This window comes from Podarcis cretensis, assembly GCF_951804945.1.
Source record: "Podarcis cretensis genome assembly, chromosome: 9".
Taxonomy (NCBI): Eukaryota; Metazoa; Chordata; class Lepidosauria; order Squamata; family Lacertidae; genus Podarcis; species Podarcis cretensis.
Genome location: NC_137178.1, coordinates 30640613 through 30662637, shown reverse-complemented (window position 1 = coordinate 30662637; position 22025 = coordinate 30640613). Strand labels below are relative to the sequence as shown.

Sequence of the window (22025 nt, the reverse complement as noted above, 5' to 3'; positions counted from 1 at the left end):
ATACTTGCTTACTGACAGCCCTCAATCTAAAACTGCTGCTCATCACCACCACCAATAGGTCACATAACAGAGATATGGACCCAGGGACTATAGGAAAGAGATGTCATATTTGTCTACCTACTCTGGAATCAGGACCTTATTATATGCTCCACAGCATCAGGCATTCATTCACCTATTATCTTCAGTGTAATATATGGATATTATTATTATTAACCTTTTCTCCATATGGGATTCAAGGTGGCTTACATATAAAAATAAGAACTGCTAAGAGCATAGAAATAACAATCATTAAAAAACAATTAAACAAATATGACACCAGAAATGACAGTAATCTAAAAGTGATGGGGGGTACATTTCAATCTCTCCTGGTAATGTGTTAAGTGGCTTTAGAGTGGCAATCTTGGAACAAAGGAACTTCAAAGGGCAACTGCAATGTGAAATCAATTGAATTCATCAAGAGGCTCAGTGGGCTCATTTGTGGGCTCAACTGAGAAAAAGGATTATTAGCACATTGTGTGTGTTAATTGCATTATCAATACCAGGATGTATTGTGTTATCAAATGTTAAGCAGAGACAGTGATAATTACTAAATTTTCTCCATTTTATTTCCCTCAATTTTCTCCATTTTATTTCCCCATTTCCAGTTTTCTCTTATAAACACAAGACATATAGATAGATATTGGTATTGAAATACTGTAATTCAGGATAATACTTCATGCATCTGATGAAATTGGACTTATGTTGTAATAAATGTTACCAAAAAGCTCTTTGTAGCTTTCCCGAAAAATATGTTTCCTAGAAAACGTTCAAGGAATGAAACCTTTGTATGATGCTTGTGCCACTGCAGATGTCTTTACAGTTTTTCCTATTGATTAAATTTCAGCAAGATAGACTTTGTTAAATTCATTGCTTTTCAGTAGATACAATGTACACTTTTCTCTCTTTTTGCTTTTGTCTTTTTAAAGTTTGAAAGTTTAGTACAGATATGTTTGTACTAAACACATGCAGTTAATTTAACTTTTATTTCAGTGATATTCCTTCTAGATCCTTTATCATACTTGTAGCTTTCTTCTGAATTCTTTTCAGTTTAAAAGCATGTTTTTAACAGAACCAGAGTGCCCACAACTAAATAGTACTCCAGATGGGATCACAGAATTGCCTAGCTGGATTTCCATTCTGTTTCTGAACTCTCTATAAAATATTCTATCACCTTCCACATAAAAATAAATTTGGTTACAGCAAAACCATCTCAATTAGCACACTGCCTTCAAGAGAAAAAATGGATTTCTATTGAAAATGTTTGTGTTCTGATTTGAATTGTTTTTACACATCAAATATAGCATGATTAGACACCGAAGCAGATCATTTTAAATCAAGTATCTATAATGATCTGTAAAGACAGATTGTGGGAAAGACCCCTGGTGCTATCAAGCTGGGCTTGATGGAAGCAGCTAGATGGCTGACTAGGGTGTTAGTTCAGCATAAACATCCTATCTAAATTAGCCTTCAGATAGTTACATAACCTTCAGGTAGTTATATAACCTAATGCCAACAAGAGTACCTAATGCCAACAAGAGTAAGAATGCAAAGCTCAGGAGTAACAGGATGTCAAGGAAGTGGTAGAGTCCACATAAAATTGCTCCTTTAAAAAAGGGGAGGATCTTTTTCTAAAAACCTTGAATTTAATAATGAATAATGCATGATTAAGGGACGCAGGTGGCGCTGTGGGTTAAAGCCTCAGCGCCTAGGGCTTGCCGATCGAAAGGTCGGCGGTTTGAATCCCTGCGGCGGGGTGCGCTCCCGCTGCTCGGTCCCAGCGCCTGCCAACCTAGCAGTTCGAAAGCACCTCCGGGTGCAAGTAGATAAATAGGGACCGCTTACCAGCGGGAAGGTAAACGGCGTTTCTGTGTGCGGCTCTGGCTCTGGCTCTGGCTCTGGCCAGAGCAGCGATGTCACGCTGGCCACGTGACCCGGAAGTGTCTCCGGACAGCGCTGGCCCCTGGCCTCTTAAGTGAGATGGGCGCACAACCCCAGAGTCTGTCAAGACTGGCCCGTACGGGCAGGGTACCTTTACCTTTACCTTAATGCATGATTAAAAACTTAATTTAAAATAACTGATGGGAAAGACTTTTCAAAATGAAGTCCCAAGAACGAAGGTTCCCACCACACCCATTTTTACACCTTGGCCATGCCCACTTTTGACATGAGGACCCTGCAGAGTTGAGCATGGGTTAATGTGGCTCTTAGTATGAAAAAGGTTAGCCACCCCACCTACCCCACAACATAAAAGTGCTGCATGCAGAAAGCACCAGGCATTTCACTATTTGCTACAAGAACTAATATTACGTTAGTAACTGTATCTTGAAGAGAGTAAAACTGCTCCCAAGGAGCATGAAAAATTCTCAAGGCTGACCAGTGTAATTTGATTTGTATTTTTTTTAAATGAACTTGATAAAAACAATTAAAAAACCAGCCTGAAAAAACAAACAATAGCAACTTCCGAAAGAGACCATTTCCTTCTAGAATTAAATTCCCAACTGCTTATAAACAGCAACATGTTTTTCCTTTACTGGGAACCACTGGTAAGTCAGAGGACAATGAAGAATCATGGCCCCAGGGAAGACTGGGACGGGAGGGAGGGGGAAGGGGAAGCACAGCTGGATGATAGATTGCTACTTTCCGACTTTCTTTTGTAGCCTCTACTAAGTGACAGCAGCCCCCGTGGTGCTGGCGACACACTTCCTTCTCCTACATTCTACACAGAAGAGTTTTTGACAACTTTATGTGAACAAATGGAGGATGGTGGGGAAGATGGAGGAGATATAAAATTAGTAAGCAGCAAGTGAAGACCTGTGAAAATCCACTAATGTGTATTTCCTCCTTTGCAGTACAGTATTCATACCAATTCCATATTCTCAAGCACATGCAAATATGTGCACATGCATATATGCACCTGGTGGCTAAGGATATTCTCCAATAAGTTTCTTGACCGGGGGGGGGGGGGGGGGGGTAGGGCGTCCAGTTTTTTTTAATAGTACAGCGTTCAATCAAACAATCATATAGGGAAATCCCTCACCTTCTGGCCTGATTCTGCTAACTCAGAATCTGGACCAGGACACAAAGATGTGGTCTCATTTTGCCAGTTTTGGGCCATTCCCCCTCCAGGGCAAAGAACTCAATTCAGTGTTTCTCTTGTCTTCAGGACTGGGGGGGGGGGAGGGCAAGTGTATCCCCTCTCTCCTCCTTCCTGGATAGCTGACTGCTGCCTCCTTCACCAGTGTGCATATATCTGGAAGAGGCTCAAATAATTCCATTATTACTTGACACTAGTGGTGAGGCAGTCGGGGGGGCAGGAAAGACAAGTGGCGAGGCAGTCTCAGTTCTCTGCTGGCATCACACATGCATTCTACAGATACACATCAAGCAAGTTTATCAAGCTTCCTATCCATTTCTTTATAGTACAATGACATGTCAGAAATTTGAGCTGTTGAATGAAAGATACATTCAAAAGTGCAAGAAGGCCCACAAATTTCTTAATGCTTCATGTGTGAGAGAGGCTGACATAATGGATTATAATAAGTATTGTTATACTACATTTTTCATGTGCTAACTCTGTATGAACAGTCAAGGCTGTGTTGCAAATGTAACCGAGAGTGAGACAGTCTGAGGCCAAGTATGTTTACTTAGAAAGTCAATGGGGCTTTTCCCTAAAAAGATTGTAAGGTACTCCTGAACCAGAATGGAAATATGATACAGGGATACTTCTTTGGATGTTTGGGGATGGGGGTTGTAGTTCCCAAAATAAAACGATCCCCAGTGCTCAGCAACAGGCATGTTTGCCTATGAATTTTGCAAACAGGTTGTATTTTTTTCCTTGATTTTTATGAAACAAACAACAAAATATAGTAGAACTCTGTGCAGAGTCATTTCCAGTGATGAAACTGTCTACATTTTCTTTACTGAATGTAAGAGGTGGTTTAAATCAGCAACGTCCTTCCTCATGACTTACATTTAATCAGATGTGCTTTAAGATTGAGATGAGAGTTGAGCTATGCTATACCGTACAATATGACTTTATGGCAACACAATGATGCTTTCCTGACATCAAATAAGCACATGGTACAGCATGAGTGAAAGTTGACCAGCATTTTGTTGTGCATGCTGTGTGCCACCCTTGTGAGTTATTGCTCGGCAAGGAAGATAAAATTTACACCAAGTCCTCTAGGTATAAGTGATAGATTTATAGTTTCTACTCACATTTAACGTCTCTTTGGTAAGCATGGTTATATGATATACCATATAACATGATGCCAGCCTTGGCTCTCACACTATAAACTGTCTGCCATAAAGTTAAGACTGTCTCACATCTTAATTTTCCATAAACGTATGTACCTCAAAGGGATGCTCTATACTAGAAAGTAGGATGTTTCAGTTTTTATAGTTCTCAGCAGAATGTTTCACACCCATGCTCGACCTGCTCATGAGAGTTGTCTTTATAACTACTTCTGAATTTAAAAAGGAATTTGCTGCAGAATTGGAAGGAGATGATAACTAAGCTCTGGTTTCCAGAAATATTTAAATGCTAATTTCTTTCATAGAACTCTTATAATTTATTCTATATATTTCCTCCACAGTTTGAAGAGAAAAGATTTAGGACAAAGCAGATCAGTCGTCCTTTTAATTTGAAAAGAAAAATGATGTAATAAACTTCTTTTAAAAGTCAGATTTAGAATAAGGATCAGCATACGTGCTTATTAAAAGAAGGAATCAAGTCTCTATTCTGCCAAGACATGTTTCATCTAAACTCACCCTTTTATTGTAGATAATGTATGATAATTATAATTATATTATCCTTTCCGGATAAGAGAGTTTCCGAATGACAGAATTAGCAACCTGACATCTGTCAGGATTCACATGATTTCATTTTTACTTGCAACAAACAGTTCTTTAGGGCTTCGTGTGCAATTTTAATTACAACACCAGAAAGCAAATTAAGAAAGCCTATGCTGAGCTTTATAGAATAAGCAGCGCCAGTTTTATTGAGACAAATTCTGTGCAATTTAAAGCTGGAAATTACAAAGATGAAGCGATCCCTAAGAAACTTACACCACTTTCCCTAAAATATCCATTTTTTAAATACACTGAAAAATCACGAAACCCCTTAGAATGGCATGGGATGCAGTTGTGTATAAAAAAAAGAGGAAATCCAAGAATGCACAAAAATATTTGGTTACTCACGACTTCTGGACCCTGAACCTTGTGATTAAGCAAAGAACTACCCAACATAATACTGTATCATTAACACTACTTCTAACCTCATTTGCAAGAATCTTTAGAAATTCTGAAGGCTGAAAGTAAACTTAAAACTTCTGTTCATTGGCATAAGAACTATTACTTGCTGTTTCTGTGGACTGATGAAAGGGCGAGGAATGTAAAAATTAAACACTGTAAGGTGATTTATGCTTTCTACCTTTTCATTAGCTCATCATCTTCTCTAACACTTGTTCCTTCAATGGAAAGAAAAGGGGAACATTTGTGCTCAATATCCTGCTGCAGACTTGTTGCATCAAATGTTCAACTCAAAGTTGATCAGAATAGGAGAAAAAGGTTTCTCTCCCAAATGAAACTAGAGATTACAGGTAGCAAGGAAACTAATAACAAACACACTATGAGATACAGCTGCTCCTCTATTTGGAGGACTGAGGGTAGAATTGCCTGCCTCTGACTTCCATGGCAAGTTATTTCTTGTAAATAGGCTTTCTTGTCTAAGCTATGCAGCTATTACTTTTAAAAACTACTTTCAAAGCTAGTCAATGAGAAATCTAAACATGAGGCATAACTAGGATTTTCTTTTTCTGGGATAGATGGCAGTCTGCTTTGGATACTATGTTTCCTCACAATCTTTTCAGAAGAAAGCAACCTAAGTACAGTACAACATTGGACGAAGACTGTTTATTTGGGATGTCAGTTATATTGGTATTTTTAAAAAAACTGTTAAGCAAACAAATTAATTTTCAGCAAGTTCATGCTACTTGAATACATCATTCTAAAACAACAACAACACCACAATCACCTCTTTACTAATTCCATAATATTTGATTATTCTGAAAAACTGCTTTCACTGAGCAAAATTTGGTAACCATTTCAGATAAATATTGACTGATTATCACTGTATACTCTCTTACTTACATGGATGTATCTGTGGAAGAATGGGAGGGGTTGCTGTTTATGACATATATGAAAAATGAAAAACAGTAAGGTGCATTAAAAATAATAGTTCAGCACTACATGAATAGTAAAGTATTTGCACTGCTTAGAACCCCAGTGGGCCGCAATAATTCTGCTTTTTGCTATAAGTGGTTGCCATAAATCAAGTATCATGAAGTTATCAACTAAAGTAATTCCTTTTTGCTGTAAAATGTAAAATGGTAATGCAGGGAACTAGAGGTATAATGAGATAAAGCTTGTTAATGAAACTAGGCAATTGTCTGAAAAACTCTTCTAAAATGCTCTAAGAAATGGCTATTGTGGTTTTCATATACTGTAAACATACACACACATATAAATATTGTGTTATATATAAATCTAGTGAGACAATTCCTGGGTGTTAGTCGCAGATCTATTGGCCTCTGTCACCAACTCTGAACAACAAATGGTAAGGTCAATCAGTACATATATACCATATGCACACACATTAAATATGGATCTACCCACTCACTGTGATCACCAGATAAAGCCCTTTTGGTTGTGCCTTGTCCTGCAAATATTCATATTATGACCACCTGATGACAGGGTTTCTTTGTGGTGGCCCCCTTATGGAATGGTCTCTCCTGGATATCTGGCAGGTGCCAATAGTACAGATATTATATTCGCTAGTAAAAAAACTTATCTGTTCACTCTGTCCTTCCTGGATCTTTTATATGTTATAGTCATTTTTATTGTTCCTTAGATAAGGCAGATGTAAATCTTTATACTCTAATGATGTTTAATGTGTTTTAGTGGATTATATTATTTTCTATATTATCTTGGTGACACCTGGTTTAAAGATGGATTTTGCATGATTTAAATAAAGATATATGAAATCAGTCTAACGAGTAGGGATTTAATAATGGTAACTCATCTGTTACTGCTGCATTGGTCATCTTTTCATTTTGTACATCATTGTAATCCAACAGACAGCTGTTCTCTCAGAGCACATCTACATATGACTGTCTCACGTTCTCAATTCAGTGGACAACCAGAATTATACAAAGCAGCTCTTGATAATACACATAGCACAAGTAGGGTGCCACAGAGTTCTGTCCTGGGCCTGTTGCTGTTCAACGTCTTTATAAATGACTTGGATGAAGGAATTGAGGGGATGCTCATCAAATTTGCAGATGAAACCAAACTGGGAGGAGTAGCTAAGTGTTTTCTTGCTTGGGTCAAAATTATTATCCACTTGCATGGCAGAAATTAACACGAAACTCATGTGGAAATCATCATTTGCTATGGTCCTTGATCTTTCAGCGCAAATCACAACACACACACACATTATTTATGTAATCTGCACACAGGTATCACAGTGCTACACAGAAATGCTTTCACTATAGCTTTTGGTTCTTGTTTTTTAAATGTGTGACGGATTTCTACAGGTGTACCTAGGGTCCCTTGTACCATTGGCAAGGAGCTGTATTGGCGCCGTCACTCCAGAAAAAAATCACTTTACCGCAATAGCCACCTTAGGAATTACTATTTTATGTGACCCAACTACTCAAAGTGTCTGCAATGCAGACAAGGTGAAGAGGAAGGGCAAAATAATTTGCATGTCTTTGTGCCACAGTGCACGGAGGTCGGGAAGCTTCTCCCGCATTTGATCTCGCCCTGACAGCGGTGGCACAATACCACACACATACTGTATACATCATACATGCCATAGTCTGATAGGTGATTTTTGCATGCCATCCCCCCACGGCCAGTTCCACCAACTGCTAGGTATGCTTCTGATATGGATTAGAAAGACGGATTTGACCAACTGACAGCACGGCCTTGACAGCAATTTGTTCTTCAGTATGTAAAATGCCATTTCACTTACGATGTTATGAGGAGGAACACAAACAAGATGGCAAAACACAATTACAGGAAATCAAACATATAGTAATAATTATTAGGATTTCACATTTTCATATGGCACTGCGTTCTTACCTCTGCTCCTGAATACTTATGTGTTTGTTGGACAAGCTCATCCATGTGGACCTCCTCAGACACAGGCATGGCAGACAACTGGATTTTAAATATTTCTTTACGGGTAGCTGCATCAGGAAGAGGCACGTATATGATTCTGTCAATTCGACCAGGTCGCATCAAAGCCTAAGGTGATTTAAAAAAAAAAAAAAATTATTGGATCAGAAGGAAGCTGACAAAGAAAAAGACTTACAGAATTCTTTTCCTCTGATTAATTGTTACAGCAGATTTTTGACATAGGAATTAACATCTCCATCGCAAAAGTGACATAAGATATAATGCGCAAGTGGCCACTGAGTTTCCGAAATGCATAACAGGAAGCTGATTTGCACAGCGGCTTTCTAGTACACATACTGAGAGCAAAACAGACACCTATAATTTGCATTCATCTTTATGTGCCTTTTCTAATATTTGCATCAGGTATCACAGGAGGAAGTAATAATTGTAACACCTACCACAGGGTTCCTGCTAAAAAATGCATCCCATGCCACTTTCTCCATAACATATAGGCCCAATTATTTGTTTGATTGTTAAAAATTATCTGAGCCAGTTTTCAGAGGTAAAGAAAAATGTAAACAAACACGAATTTAATTGCATACAGTATAAAACAATAAAGAATCAAATAGTACCATAAGTAAAAACAAAAGAGGCAGTCAAAATACCAAAGAGACGACCTACTGATCAACTTTAAAACTTGCCTCGGTAAATAAATGAGTTTTGACATGGTGTCACCACAAGGTGCATGTCACCGATCCTGCTTAACATTACTGACTGCTGCTAGCTGGAAGTGCACAAAGCATGATGGATGTTTCCCCACTCCCGTGCAGTGACTTCTTATGAACACCACTCCTCATTGAACCAAGGCCCAGTACTAATGAACTCCCAGTGACACAAGAGTTGCTGCGACACTGTTCCTTCCTTGGAAACCCCAGACAGGTGATGCTCACACAAGGAGGAATTGCAGCACCATCATATCCAGCATACTTGTGTTCACAGGATACAACCATGTTGCAGTAGCTCTCTTGTTGTTGTAATAATAAAATGAATAGGGGGCCTTAGGGCACATACACACCATATATTTAAAGTACTCTTATGCCACTCTTAAAATAGTCATGGCTTCCCATGCTGAAAGCTGATAGGAAATCCCTCCCAAAACTACTATTCCATGCACCATTAACCAACTACAGCTGCCAGGTTTTTTTTGGGGGGGGGTGAAGCCAAGACTCTTGTAAGAGTAGTAAAAGTGTGGTTTAAAGGTATGGTTTGAATATGACCTTAGTCATCAAAAGGATTGCAGCTTATGGGCCATCATGTATTGAACAATACACATCAGACAATACACACAATACACATGATATCCTTTTAACTAGTTTAACCTCGTGGAACTGACCCCATGGTGATGGCACAATTGGGGGTGGGTAGAATTCCAGTTGTTTGAATCCTTCCTCATTAAACTTTATAAATAATATGAAAAAATACATTTTGATTTGCTGATAAATATTGCCATCTTGTTAAAAAACAAACAACCCCACATCCACAACAGTTTGCATGCAAATTCAGAATTTTAAACACATTTTCAGCTGGATGTGTTTAAGGCACAGCACGTAACCCAAGTTGTTTTTTATGTTATAGTTTTCCCTTGGGCAGTGTAGTTTGAGTTCCAGTTGACTAGAGATATTGCACAGTTGTCCTGGGCTCTCAGCCAATAAGACTTTTCCCAGCCTGATCATGTCAGTGAAAGTCACGCTGAAAAATAGTAGGAAGAAGCTTTCCTTCCTGCACAGCATTGATCAAGTTAACACCCTTCCTAGTTTCTTTAAAAAGACTTTTGTGAGTACTCTGGGGTGGAAAAAATGTATTGTGCATGCTAAGAGATGTCCTGTTATTTTTAAAACAAAAGCGCACATATTCTCAGCTAAGGAAACTATACAGCAAGTTCAGTGCAGCCGCCCAAAGGATCATCAGAGTGTTTCCTTAAAGTCTCAACAAGCTAGAAGATATAATTGCCAGCTCATTGTTCAGTCAAGTCACATTTATATCAGGATGCTGCTTTGGAATTTTTAACATTTTGGCACGCATCCAGTATCCCTTTAGGTGCACGCAGTAGGCATGCACGCTTTTTAAAAAACAGCAATTCAACATGGCTTATGGCAAAGGCTATTACACTCTCCTGCTTCGCTCTCTTAAGATTTCTGAATATAATTGTGGGGCGGGGGCAGGTTTGTGTGCACGCATTTTGTTTTGCATAGCATCTAAACTTGAAGGTGTTAAGTTGTGGGTGAACATATCAGACGACACAGCGATTCTTCAAACAGCTCTTGTTTATTCACAGGCCAGAACAGAACTGAACTGAAGGGTTCAGCCAGCCTGCTTATATAGAGCTCCACTACAATGCAACTGTAACACTTTCTGTAACTATCCAATCACTGAATGTCACTTTCAAGCCCTTATTTGCATATGTGGACCTGAGTGAAAACTATCTACAGTATCCCCCTGCTGGCCCAGGGTGAGAACTTCAGTACATAACAGAAGGATTGAGGGGAGGGTCACTGAATAGCTTTTGTTTTCCTTTTCAGGGGGAAAATTGTTATCTTTCACCCTCCTCCTTTCCCAGATACTTATAAAAGGATGTGGACGGAAGCAGCAGTGCAGGAAGCAGAAATCAGGGTGAGCCACGGAAGCAGAAATCAGGGTGAGCCACAGTAGGTGGAGCCTGATCTAATGAGAGGCAGAGCCAACTAATTCTAGTCTTCTCCCCAAGACTTGTTGAGGTTGGTGGCGCAGTGCCCCCCCAAATGGATCAGCCTCTATTGAAAGAGACGGAGCATTCCGATTCCAAATCCAGTACAGTACAGATGCTAACTGGAATTAAAAGAAAATCCACTTTGAAGGCTTGTTGAAAGAGTGAAGTCAATAGGCACTGAAAAGACAAGAAAGATAAATGGCACCTGCCTTAAATCTAATGGGAGGGAGTTCCAAAGACACTGCCACACCCTGATGCTGACATAGTGCAGAATAGACCTCTTGATACGATGGTATCTCCAGGATTCGCTCTCCTTTAGAAGGCAGTGATCAATTGGGTATATAAGGGATGAGATGATCTTTCCAGTATCTTTTATATTGAGCAGTACAAAATATTTATAAGAAAACATATTTTGGGCCTCCCACCGATGTTCCATATTTAGAAGCTGGTTTATTTTCTTCCAGAGAACCCAATGGGAATAGCTGAGAACTGAGTCGGCTCCTATTTTCTTGATCCCATTTTTTCGTCTGTTTAATTGCTCTGTCTCCTTGCATAGTAAAAGCCAAACAACACACCATGTTGGGGTTCCACAGTTAATATATTAAACACAATTTTGATATGCTCATTAACAAATGCTAATTTTGATGAGAGCCATGAGGTGATTGGCGGTGTGTGTGTGTGTGTGTGAGAGAGAGAGAGAGAGAGAGAGCTTTTTGCTCCCATCATGATTACTTTACTTTAGTCCCCCACTCAGCTGCTATTAGGCACAGAAGGGGAAGATGCAAGAGCTGTAGCTCAGTTGTAGCGCATCTGCCCTGCATGCAGAAGGTGTCAGGTACAATTCCCAGCATGTCTAGGTAGAGTAGAGAGCATCCCCTTTCTGAGACTCTGGAGAAGTTGTTGCCAGTCAGTGTGGATAAGTATGAGCTTGATCTACCAGTGCTCTGACTCTGTATAAGGCAGCTTCCTGTGTTTCTAACCCAGGTACAGTGGTACCTCGGGTTACATACGCTTCAGGTTACATACGCTTCAGGTTACAGACTCTGCTAACCCAGACATAGTGCTTCAGGTTAAGAACTTTGCTTCAGGATGAGAACAGAAATTGTGCTCCGGCGGTGCGGCAGCAGCAGGAGGCGCCATTAGCTAAAGTGGTGCTTCAAGTTAAGAACAGTTTCAGGTTAAGTACAGACCCCCGGAACGAATTAAGTACTTAACCCAAGGTACCACTGTATGTCTTTTGCTTCACAGCTGATGGCAGCTCCAGAATGTGTGTATGTGTGTGTTTCACAATGTATGTGTGTGTGTGTGTGTGTGTGTGAGAGAGAGAGAGAGAGATTCAGATCAGGGCTATGGCATGGGAAGAACTGCCCTTTCCTCATCATATACCCCTGGGGTAGCTTTTACGTTGCAACTCCCAAACAAGTAGTTTGTATGATGAGAATGTTAGGAGATTATGACCAATAGAGAGTGTTGGGAACTGACTATTTTAGACAGAGACAGGAATAGAATTATTTTAAAGAATCAGGCTGTACAACATTTCTGTCATGTCAGCCTTGCTCAAGACCTGAAGCATTGTGCAAACTGACAAGAAAAGACTTGATGTGTTTGACAGCAGGTGTTCAGGAAGAATCTGCAGTATCAAGTGGCAGCGCTTTTGTAAGGCACAGTCAACAAAGCAGAAACATTTTACATGGCTATTACCCAAAAGTATTAATAAAAGATTGGCCGGCGGGGGGGGGGGGAGAGAGAAACAGGTGGCTTGATGTTCCTAGCAAGATTTGACAACTCAGGAGGAGTGGATATTTATCTGAAATGAGTCCAAGGAAGGGCAGATTGATGAGACCAATGTAAACAAATAAACACTATGGTGGATTTATGTGCATCCAATAGTTAAATGTGATTTGTTAATATTATTGCAAAGCGGGTTATCACAGTGGACCAGAAGAGTAAGGGTCACAAATCATGCACTTAGGAAAGGTCTCCAAGAGTTGGGTTTAAAGAAATAAACAGAGCTGGGGAACAGACAAGAGTGCTACTTAAAACCCTAATGAAATTTGGCTGCTGTCCTATGCACAGCTACCTAGGAGTAAGCCCCGCTGAAAACAGAAGACTTATAGATATGTCTAGGATTGTGACATTATGTTAATGGTGCGCTACTGCTGCTTCTGCTCTCCTGTAGCGTTATTTTGAAGGAGGAATGGTGAAGCACCTCCAACATCAAATAATGGAAGAGTGAGGACTTATTATTTACTGATCTGGTATTAAGCAACAGCACACACAGGCTGGTGAAGCACAGCAGACGAGCAACAACAAACACAGTCATGGGAAGGGTGAGAGCAAGAAAGAAGGTACAAATATCAAGGCACATATTAGACAGATGACTTCTTCTTTTGCCCTTTCAGTGTCTGTTGAAGACATTCCTCTTTCAAAGAGCTGTTCTAAGTGGAGATTTTTGAAATACTATTCAGTATCTGTACTGGATTTGAACTGATTATATATGTGTATGTTGTTGTTGTTTTAAATTGTGTGTTTGTGTGCGTAATTGTTTCAATTGTCTTTACAGAAGCAAATGTTTTAACAATTTTTTTAAAAATGCAATCATTCTATGTATTGTAAATGTGTATTATAAATTGCTTTGGGACAGCTCATGGGAAGAAATTCATAAATCAAATAAATAATAACATTCAAACAGAGGTGGTGGTGATGTCACTGAATCAACATGGCAAACTGGGAGCTTTCCTCCCAGCTTGCAAAAACCTTTTGAAATGGCCTGAAAATGATGACGAAACCTGCCACAAGATTTAATACTGATTTGTTATAACCCAGAGCGCTCAAGGTGCAAAGAAAATAGATATTATCAACTACTCAATCATTAATTTAGTGCACAAGGCCTGGCAGCCCAAAGTGACTCTAACAACCTGATAATGGCACCAAAAACTCCCTAGGTTGTGGAAAGAAGATCTGGTGCTTTTCAAATGTATTTTTGAACAATTTAAGAAGGAAATGTCTGCTGACACTCAATCCATTAAAAGAAAAGGTAGAAAGCATGAAGGATTTCATTATAAAGATAGCAAAAACCACAAACAACATTCAAACAGCATGCTAATGTTTCCTTTTTGAGTCAGCTTAGAGTAGCCACCCCAACCTTAAGCCCCAGATGTTGTTTGACTACAACTGAAATCACCCTTTGAGGAGTCGATTTAACTAGAATAGGGCAGTTTTAATCATTTTAAGATAATACCAAGTGTGGAACAGTTTTAATAATTAAAAAAAAAATTTTAATAGTGAATTTTATGTGTATTATTTATTCATAAAATATGCTGCTTAATACAACAAAATCCAAGTTTACATAAAAACATTCAATCAGCTTGAACTGAATGTTGAAAACAACATTAAATAAAACTGACTAAAAACAAGATAAAAACACAACACAACTATATATCAGAAAAAAACCCCTGAACAGTGCACATATTCCTTCTTTTAATTTCTTGATCTGTTTGTGTATTATTTAGTAATTTATACATTTCTGTGAGTATTTTTTAATTATTTTGTAGAACTTCTTTATCTTGTTTTGATATTGTTTTCAAATCCTCTTTTCTTTATATCTTTCTCAAAAGTCGCTTTAAGTTGAAAATATCCCAACCAATTTATTCCCATCTTTTTAAATTCTTCTTATTTTTTTAATCTGGGATTTTCATTCACTTCTTCCACCAACTCTTTATAAGTTGGCCACAAATGTTTTGCATTGTTTTTAAGTGTGGAGGTTGCCTCTAGTGGGGAGATCCACCACAGAGTTTTTTCTATAATTTTCTCCTTTGTTCTCTCCCATACTTCAAACAAGGCCTTTCTCACTAAGTGGTTCGTAAATCTTTTGTGTACTTGTATTTTCCCATAAATTAAATAGCCATGCCATACATAAATTTTATCCCAGCCTTCCAGTTCCAAAACCTCCATATTTTCCAGTAACATCCACTCTTTCAACCAGCTCCAACATGCAGCTTCATAATATCTTCTTAAACCAGGAACTGACGATTTATTGGAAAATAAAACCCCAAGGTGGCTCTCACCTATGGAAGCAAAGGCCCTGAAAAAGCTTAATATGGAATCTAATTGGCCAAAATATTGGGAAATTTTGGAGCAGGAGGGAGACAAAGTGAAATTGCAGAGTTATGAGAAACTTAAGGACAAGGTGCGAGACTGGTTACATTATTTTCAAGTAAGAGAGGCCTATTATTTTGACAGGAAAACCGGTTTCCAGGTGGAAAAATCAAAGTTGGAAACAGAATTGTTAGAACCCAATGCTAAGATACTGTCGAGAATGTATAATCTGCTGTTGAAGTGGAATACTGAGGATGAAATGGTAAAATCGGCTATGATAAAATGGGCACAAGATGTTGGTCATAATATCATGTTTGTTGACTGGGAAAAGTTGTGGACCACCGGTATGAAATTCACGGCATGTAATGCCTTAAGAGAGAATATTATGAAAATGATATATAGGTGGTACATGACCCCAGTCAAACTTGCAAAAATCTACCATTTGCCCGATAATAAATGTTGGAAATGTAAAGAAACTGAAGGGACATTCTTTCACCTTTGGTGGACGTGCCCAAGGATTAAGGCTTTCTGGGAGATGATATATAATGAACTGAAAAAGGTATTTAAGTATACCTTCTTGAAGAAACCAGAGGCCTTTCTTCTGGGCATGGTCGGCCAATTGGTGCCAAAGAAGGACAGAACCTTTTTTTATGTATGCTACAGCAGCAGCAAGAGTACTTATTGCAAAGCATTGGAAGACGCAAGATCTACCCACCCTGGAAGAATGGCAGGTGCAAGTAATAGACTATATGGAACTGGCTGAAATGACCGGCAGAATTCGAGATCAAGGAGAAGAGCAGGTGGAAGAGGACTGGAAGAAGTTTAAAGTCTATCTACAAAACACTGTAAAATCTTTGAATGTTGAGGACATTGAAAAGGAAAAGAAGGGGTTCTAGTGACTGAGTTAAATAAGAGCACAAAGGGAGGGATCAAGAATCAAAATGAACAAAGATCGAGCTTGCTGAACTAATTATTACATAGAATACAAGATCGGGAGGCGGGTGGAAGTAAGGAAAATAAGGTTTTGAAGGTTATAATTGGAAAGTGAGTTTTTTTAATGTTAAAATCTCCTGGTTTTTTTTCTCTTCTTTTTTAGTCTATGTTTTCTTTTTCTTTTGTAATGTTTGTGAAAATTTGCTTTTTTGTTCTTTTTTGTGAAAAATGCAATAAAAAATTATTTAAAAAAAAAATTAAACCAGGAACTGACATTTTATTATTTTTTATATTTTGCTGGAAGCTGCCCAGAAACCCAGCCAGATGGGTGGGGTGTAAACAAAATATAATAATAATAATAATAATAATAATAATAATAATAATAATAATAATACTGTAATAATAATTCCACTAGTGCAACACCCATCCTTTGCCCCATTCATAGCACAGCACAACAGTAAAATAAAATAGACACATTGGATCAGCAGAAGTGTTGAATACTGTTGTGCACTGGTATACTGGTATCCACGTGTGCTATTGCCTGCTCAACACCAATAGCCTGCACAACAATCTCTCCTTCTTGCATTAACATAGTTACATTGGACCTCACCCTGAGTACAGGTAACTCACAACTTACATGCATTTAACTTGTGCACGTTCAGCTTTATGTGCTTGGCATAAATAATTAAATAAATGGGTGTAGAAAGGGGATGGGTATCTGGGGGAAAACCACATTGGCACCCACCCACCATTGAACCCAATGTGTTTTGACTATTTGTGATTTTGGCTTTAGACGCAATCCCCAGAATGTAACCCCTGAATAAGCTGAGAGTCGCCTGTATAGTAATGATGCAATCCTTTACCCATTTATCTGTGAGCGGGTGGCGCTGTGGGTTAAACCACAGAGCCTAGGACTTGCTGATCAGAAGGTCGGCGGTTTGAATCCCCGCAACGGGGTGAGCTCCCATTGCTTGGTCCATGCTCCTGCCAACCTAGCAGTTCCAAAGCACGTCAAAGTGCAAGTAGATAAATAGGTACCACTATGGTGGGAAGGTAAACGGTGTTTCCATGTGCTGCTCTGGTTTGCCAGAAGCGGCTTAGTCATGCTGGCCACATGACCCGGAAGCTGTATGTTGGCTCCCTTGGACAATAAAGCGAGATGAGCGCCGTAACCCCAGAGTCGGCCACGACTGGACCTAACGGTCAGGGGTCCCTTTACCTTTAACACCATTAAACTCCATTAGATTTACTTCTGAGAACATCTAAACAGGATTTCACTGTAAATTTCACTTCCCAGCCCTTGACTGCAGTTGTTGGCCAGATAATGAATCTATCCCTGACTTCTAGTAGAATTATTTTCAGTAAAGTTAAAATTAGCTGAAAGGGAGCCAGGGGAGGACTCGATTAACAGGTAATACCCTTAAAAAAGTTGTACATTTACATACGAGAGTCTTCTGGTCTCCCAGCAAAGAACCGCTAAGCCTCAGGAATGCTTTTTTTTTAAAAAAAGCAACTTTTGAGGTGGGGGTTTAAAAGAACCCCTTTAAGAAAAGATAACAATTATATGTAATGAAACCTGGAACCAGACTCTTCTGGCAATTAATCACCCAGGAGCCGTTGCAATCCTGCAGGCTGTTTCTGACAGATTCCGAGTTCTTTACAGGAATCACCAGGGATAAGATGTGCCTGGGCTGGCTTCTGACAGCGACTGCTCATATATAAAGTGCTCAAATTTTAATAATAGGGGGAAAGATACACAGACACGCAATATGCATAAGTGTGTGTGCATGATCATGCACTAAAATTGTTATCCAAACTCCAGAACAACTGTTTAACTCATATTGGGCAAGATTTAATTTTTTAAAAAGAAATCTTTTCTTAGCAAAATACAGCTCTCCATCACTTAACAAAGATACTTCCTGTTTTCAAGCAGTTTGGAAGGCATGACTTCCAACCCAAATACTTAGTTTGGCAAGCTCTTACTGTGTTGATAGATGCTTTTATAACCACTTCATTTCACCTGAAGTTTCAGTACAAAAGCAGAGTCCTTCCACACACCCACTTTCTCCTTCTTGGGGTGGGGCAAGGGGGGAGAAGGAAATTGAAGGAATGTTATCACAGCAGTGCAATAATAGAGGTTACCTTAACACCAGCAATATGTGGACATGTACCTTCACAAAATGACACATTTGAAGGAGAAAAATGAAATTATTTGCAGGTAAAGAATGAACAGCAGATCCTAGAGCAAATACAAGTATTCAAAGGAGGACTTGTGCGCAGCCAATGACTTTAGGCTTGTAAATTAAGATAAGTTCACTGCATACAAACCAGTCTCCTGCTCAAACACTGCTAGAACACAGGACTGTCTCCTCACAGAAGCAGAAAACGTCTTTAATTAACACTTCTCTTTTCACAAATCATTTTCTAATAAACACAGACACAATCAGAAACCATCACCCTTCTTTCACTGATCATCTGCATCTCTCTGTTTTGCCCAATCTGAAATCAATGGGTTTGTGCCAGTAAATGAAGATGAGAATCAAAATGTGGTTTTAAAATCCCAGCTATAAACATATGACTAACTCATGTAAGTTTAAAAAACAAAACAGACAGCAGCCATTCTTGGCAATCCACTTGACTTGCTTTGTTTGGCTTCCTATGTTCTCATTCTCTCTCCCCACAACAAAGGAAGGAGAAAATATGTGATTCCTGCTTTTCTGAAGAAAACAGAGTAAACTTAGCTGACGAACACAAGGAAGAGGAGGAAATACCAAGCAGATTACAGGGAAAGGCAGGTGATTTACAAGACGGAATAGCACTACAGGACAGAACCAAAATATGCAGAAAACTGTAAAGGTAAAGGACCCCTGACAGTTCAGTCCAGTCGTGAATGACTCTGGGGTTGTGGCACCCATCTCGCTTTACTGGCCGAGGGAGCCGACGTTTGTCCGCAGAGAGTTTTTCCAGGTCATGTGGCCAGCATGACTAAGCCACTTCTGGTAAATCAGAGCAGCGCACGGAAACACTATTTACCTTTCTGCCAGAGCGGTACCTATTTATCTACTTGCACTTTTTGGTGTGCTTTTGAACTGCTAGGTTGGCAGGAGCTGGGACCGAACAACGGGAGCTCACCCTGTTGCGGGGATGCAAACCGCCGACCTTCCAATCAGCAAGCCCAAGGCTCAGTGGTTTACACCACAGTGCCACCTGTGTCCCATGCAGAGAACTGTCGAAGGGGACAAACATTTGGAGTCTCACTACAGTGTTTCGCCCAGGAGAATTAGCCATCACTTGGTTACTGTTTACTCTTTGTACAGATTGGTAAAGGGGCAACCCCAAGTTCCTCTACTCCTGGTCTTCAAAAACAGTACTTTAGTTATGTCCTAACTAGATACTCCTGGTCTTCAAAAACAGTACTTTAGTTATGTCCTAACTAGATACTCCTGGTCTTCAAAAACAGTACTTTAGTTATGTCCTAACTAGATGCATCCATCAAAAGGGTAAACATTCAGGGTTTTGGCCCTAAATTGGCTGTGGGTGAAAGAGAGCCCAATGATTTGGCATAGACTAGGCACAGCCAATGCATACTTGGACTACACATTGCTGTGTTGTTGGACTACAGCTTCCCTTATCCTTGATCATGCTACCTGACGATGATAGGAATTGTAATCCAAAAACATCTGGAGTCAACCATATGTTGCCTATCTCTGCATACACTCTTAAATCAAACTCCTTTTATGTTCAGCAACCAGACTAAATTCCAGAGAGACTTAATTTCCGCAATCCAACACATACATAACACGCCACAGGGATTATTATTAAATGTGCTTGTACCTAGGCAGGGTAATCAGGGAACTCCTGTCACATCTCCAAATGACTTGAAGTGGCACGTTTTTACAAGTCAACAGGGCCACTACTTGGGGGTAAAGGTAAAGGTAAAGGTACCCCTGCCCGTACGGGCCAGTCTTGACAGACTCTGGGGTTGTGCGCCCATCTCACTTAAGAGGCCAGGGGCCAGCGCTGTCCGGAGACACTTCCGGGTCACGTGGCCAGCGTGACATCGCTGCTCTGGCCAGAGTAGCTAAGTCTAAAAAAAGACCCAGTTCTAACACTCATTTTCATTCTGTAACATAATTCTTCTGGGAATGGTACTAACACAGGAGCTGCATGTCAACTGTTCCCTTCATCGCTGAATGATTCCAACAATGCTTTGCATGAGAATTGTCAATAAAACTACCTTGTGAATTGATCATAAGGTACACAGGGATAAGATCATTTATAACTGGAAAGCCAAACATTGGGATGGGAACTGGCAGCCTTGAGACAAAGCTGTCCTCCAAAGGGGTTGGTCACTTGGACTCACAGTTGTTCAGCACAAAAGTGAAAGTAGAATGTGAAAGTAGAGCAACTTTGGTGGAATCTTGTCTACCACTTTTTACCTGCTTGTAAAAGTGGCTCTCTGACAAAACTGGACACTTACAGAAGTCCCAACAGGTGTGTAAAACAGACACAGCTACCAGATTCCTGAAATACTTTTGGACAGGTGAGAATAGAAATGCTTTTAAATAGTGACTTCATCTCTTTCAGAGTATTGTTTGTGAAGGATAAAAACTTTCCAAATGGAAGCCTTTAACTCCAATCCAGACAGTACATTTTTTGTTCATGAGAACATTCTCACTGTCCCTGGGTATGTACTCCCATGGACAAATGTGATGAATAGACACAACAACCAGAGACAAAGTCAGCAAGTTTTTCTAGTTGCCAGGATCAGAGTGGTTACTGCTAATCACTCTGTTCACATACCTGTGCTTGTCTACATTAGTTGGTGTTTTGGGACAATGAGAACTGTTTGCACGGGAAACAGCTGTGAAAGCCCTGAGATTTCTTCCAAGTCTCAAAATTATTTTCAAAGGCTATTTTGCACATGTGTGGAAATATTCCTACTTCAGGAAAAATGTGACTTTAAAATGTAGTTTGCATACATTGACTCCACTGACATTATAAGTTTTACAAATTAAAAGTATTAATAACAAAGGTCATCAAGACCTAAAATAAATGGAAGAGGAAGGAAATCCATGAATTCCCACAGAAACAATTACTACTAGATCAGTGCTACCAAAGTTCTTCCCACAATAGCAATACATCTGCAGAACAGAAACCTCCCCTGATTCTGATATCTGCTCTGGGCACAGCTGTGTGCAATTCTGCATAACAGCTCAAGAATTTCACAATTCAGCTGGTTTCATAATTTTTGCAAGATTTACTATCCCACTTGACAGCCATGGGATTCTCTGCGAGTAGAGATATTCCCAAGACGAAAACATTGGAACAAACACCCAAACGCTGCTTTTTGTCCTGCTCACCTTCCTCCCTGCACATACCAACTCCCTGTGCACAATTCCAGCCTGTCATTGGCCACACAGTACGTCATATTCCACAGTACGTGGAAGTCTTGGTGACATCAATTCAATCATATACTCAGGCCAAGCGGAACTGCTGACACTACAGCTGTGCATAATTATGGGGTTCTGCCTTGCAAATAAATCTGGACTTTGCTTATTGTCCTTACTCTGTTTGGCAAAAGAGAAAAATTAGATCTAAACATGCATAGCGCTCTCCAGCATGCCTACACCTTTAGGGTGCCCCTATTTTCAAAATGATCTGAACTGCTTCAAAAGAGATGACAAATTTTTAATTGCATGGTCCAGAAGAAAAGAAAAACAACTTGCTCCATGTGAAAGAGTTGGTTAGCATATGGTAATTATTCACAGCATTCCCCTTACACACACTCGCTCACTAACACCACAACCTTGTTTCATCTGCAGCTGTGGAATTTCTTTTTCTTTTTCTCTTTGCCTAAAGAGAACTCTTCCCTCCACTTCATAAGCCATAAATCTGTTGAAACAGACCACTTGGGAAAAATCTGCATTCCAGACAAAAGGGAAAGAGGTATGATTGGAAAAGGGATTGGTGAGCGTATTTACAGCTCACTCTGTAGGGCTATTAACCAAATCTTTAATGGCAATCA

The 22025-nt window shown here is 39.6% G+C and overlaps 1 protein-coding gene across 2 annotated transcripts in view; it reads right to left on the bottom strand.

The window, feature by feature from the left end:
• The window catches only part of AFG2A (AFG2 AAA ATPase homolog A), a 178897-nt gene that overhangs the window by 22318 nt on the left and 134554 nt on the right, over nucleotides 1-22025 (bottom strand). For both annotated transcript variants that reach the window (XM_079990510.1, XM_079990509.1), the window contains exon 15: nucleotides 8185-8349. In XM_079990510.1, the coding sequence (XP_079846636.1) occupies nucleotides 8185-8349 (165 nt within the window). The remainder of the gene's footprint in view (nucleotides 1-8184; nucleotides 8350-22025) is intronic.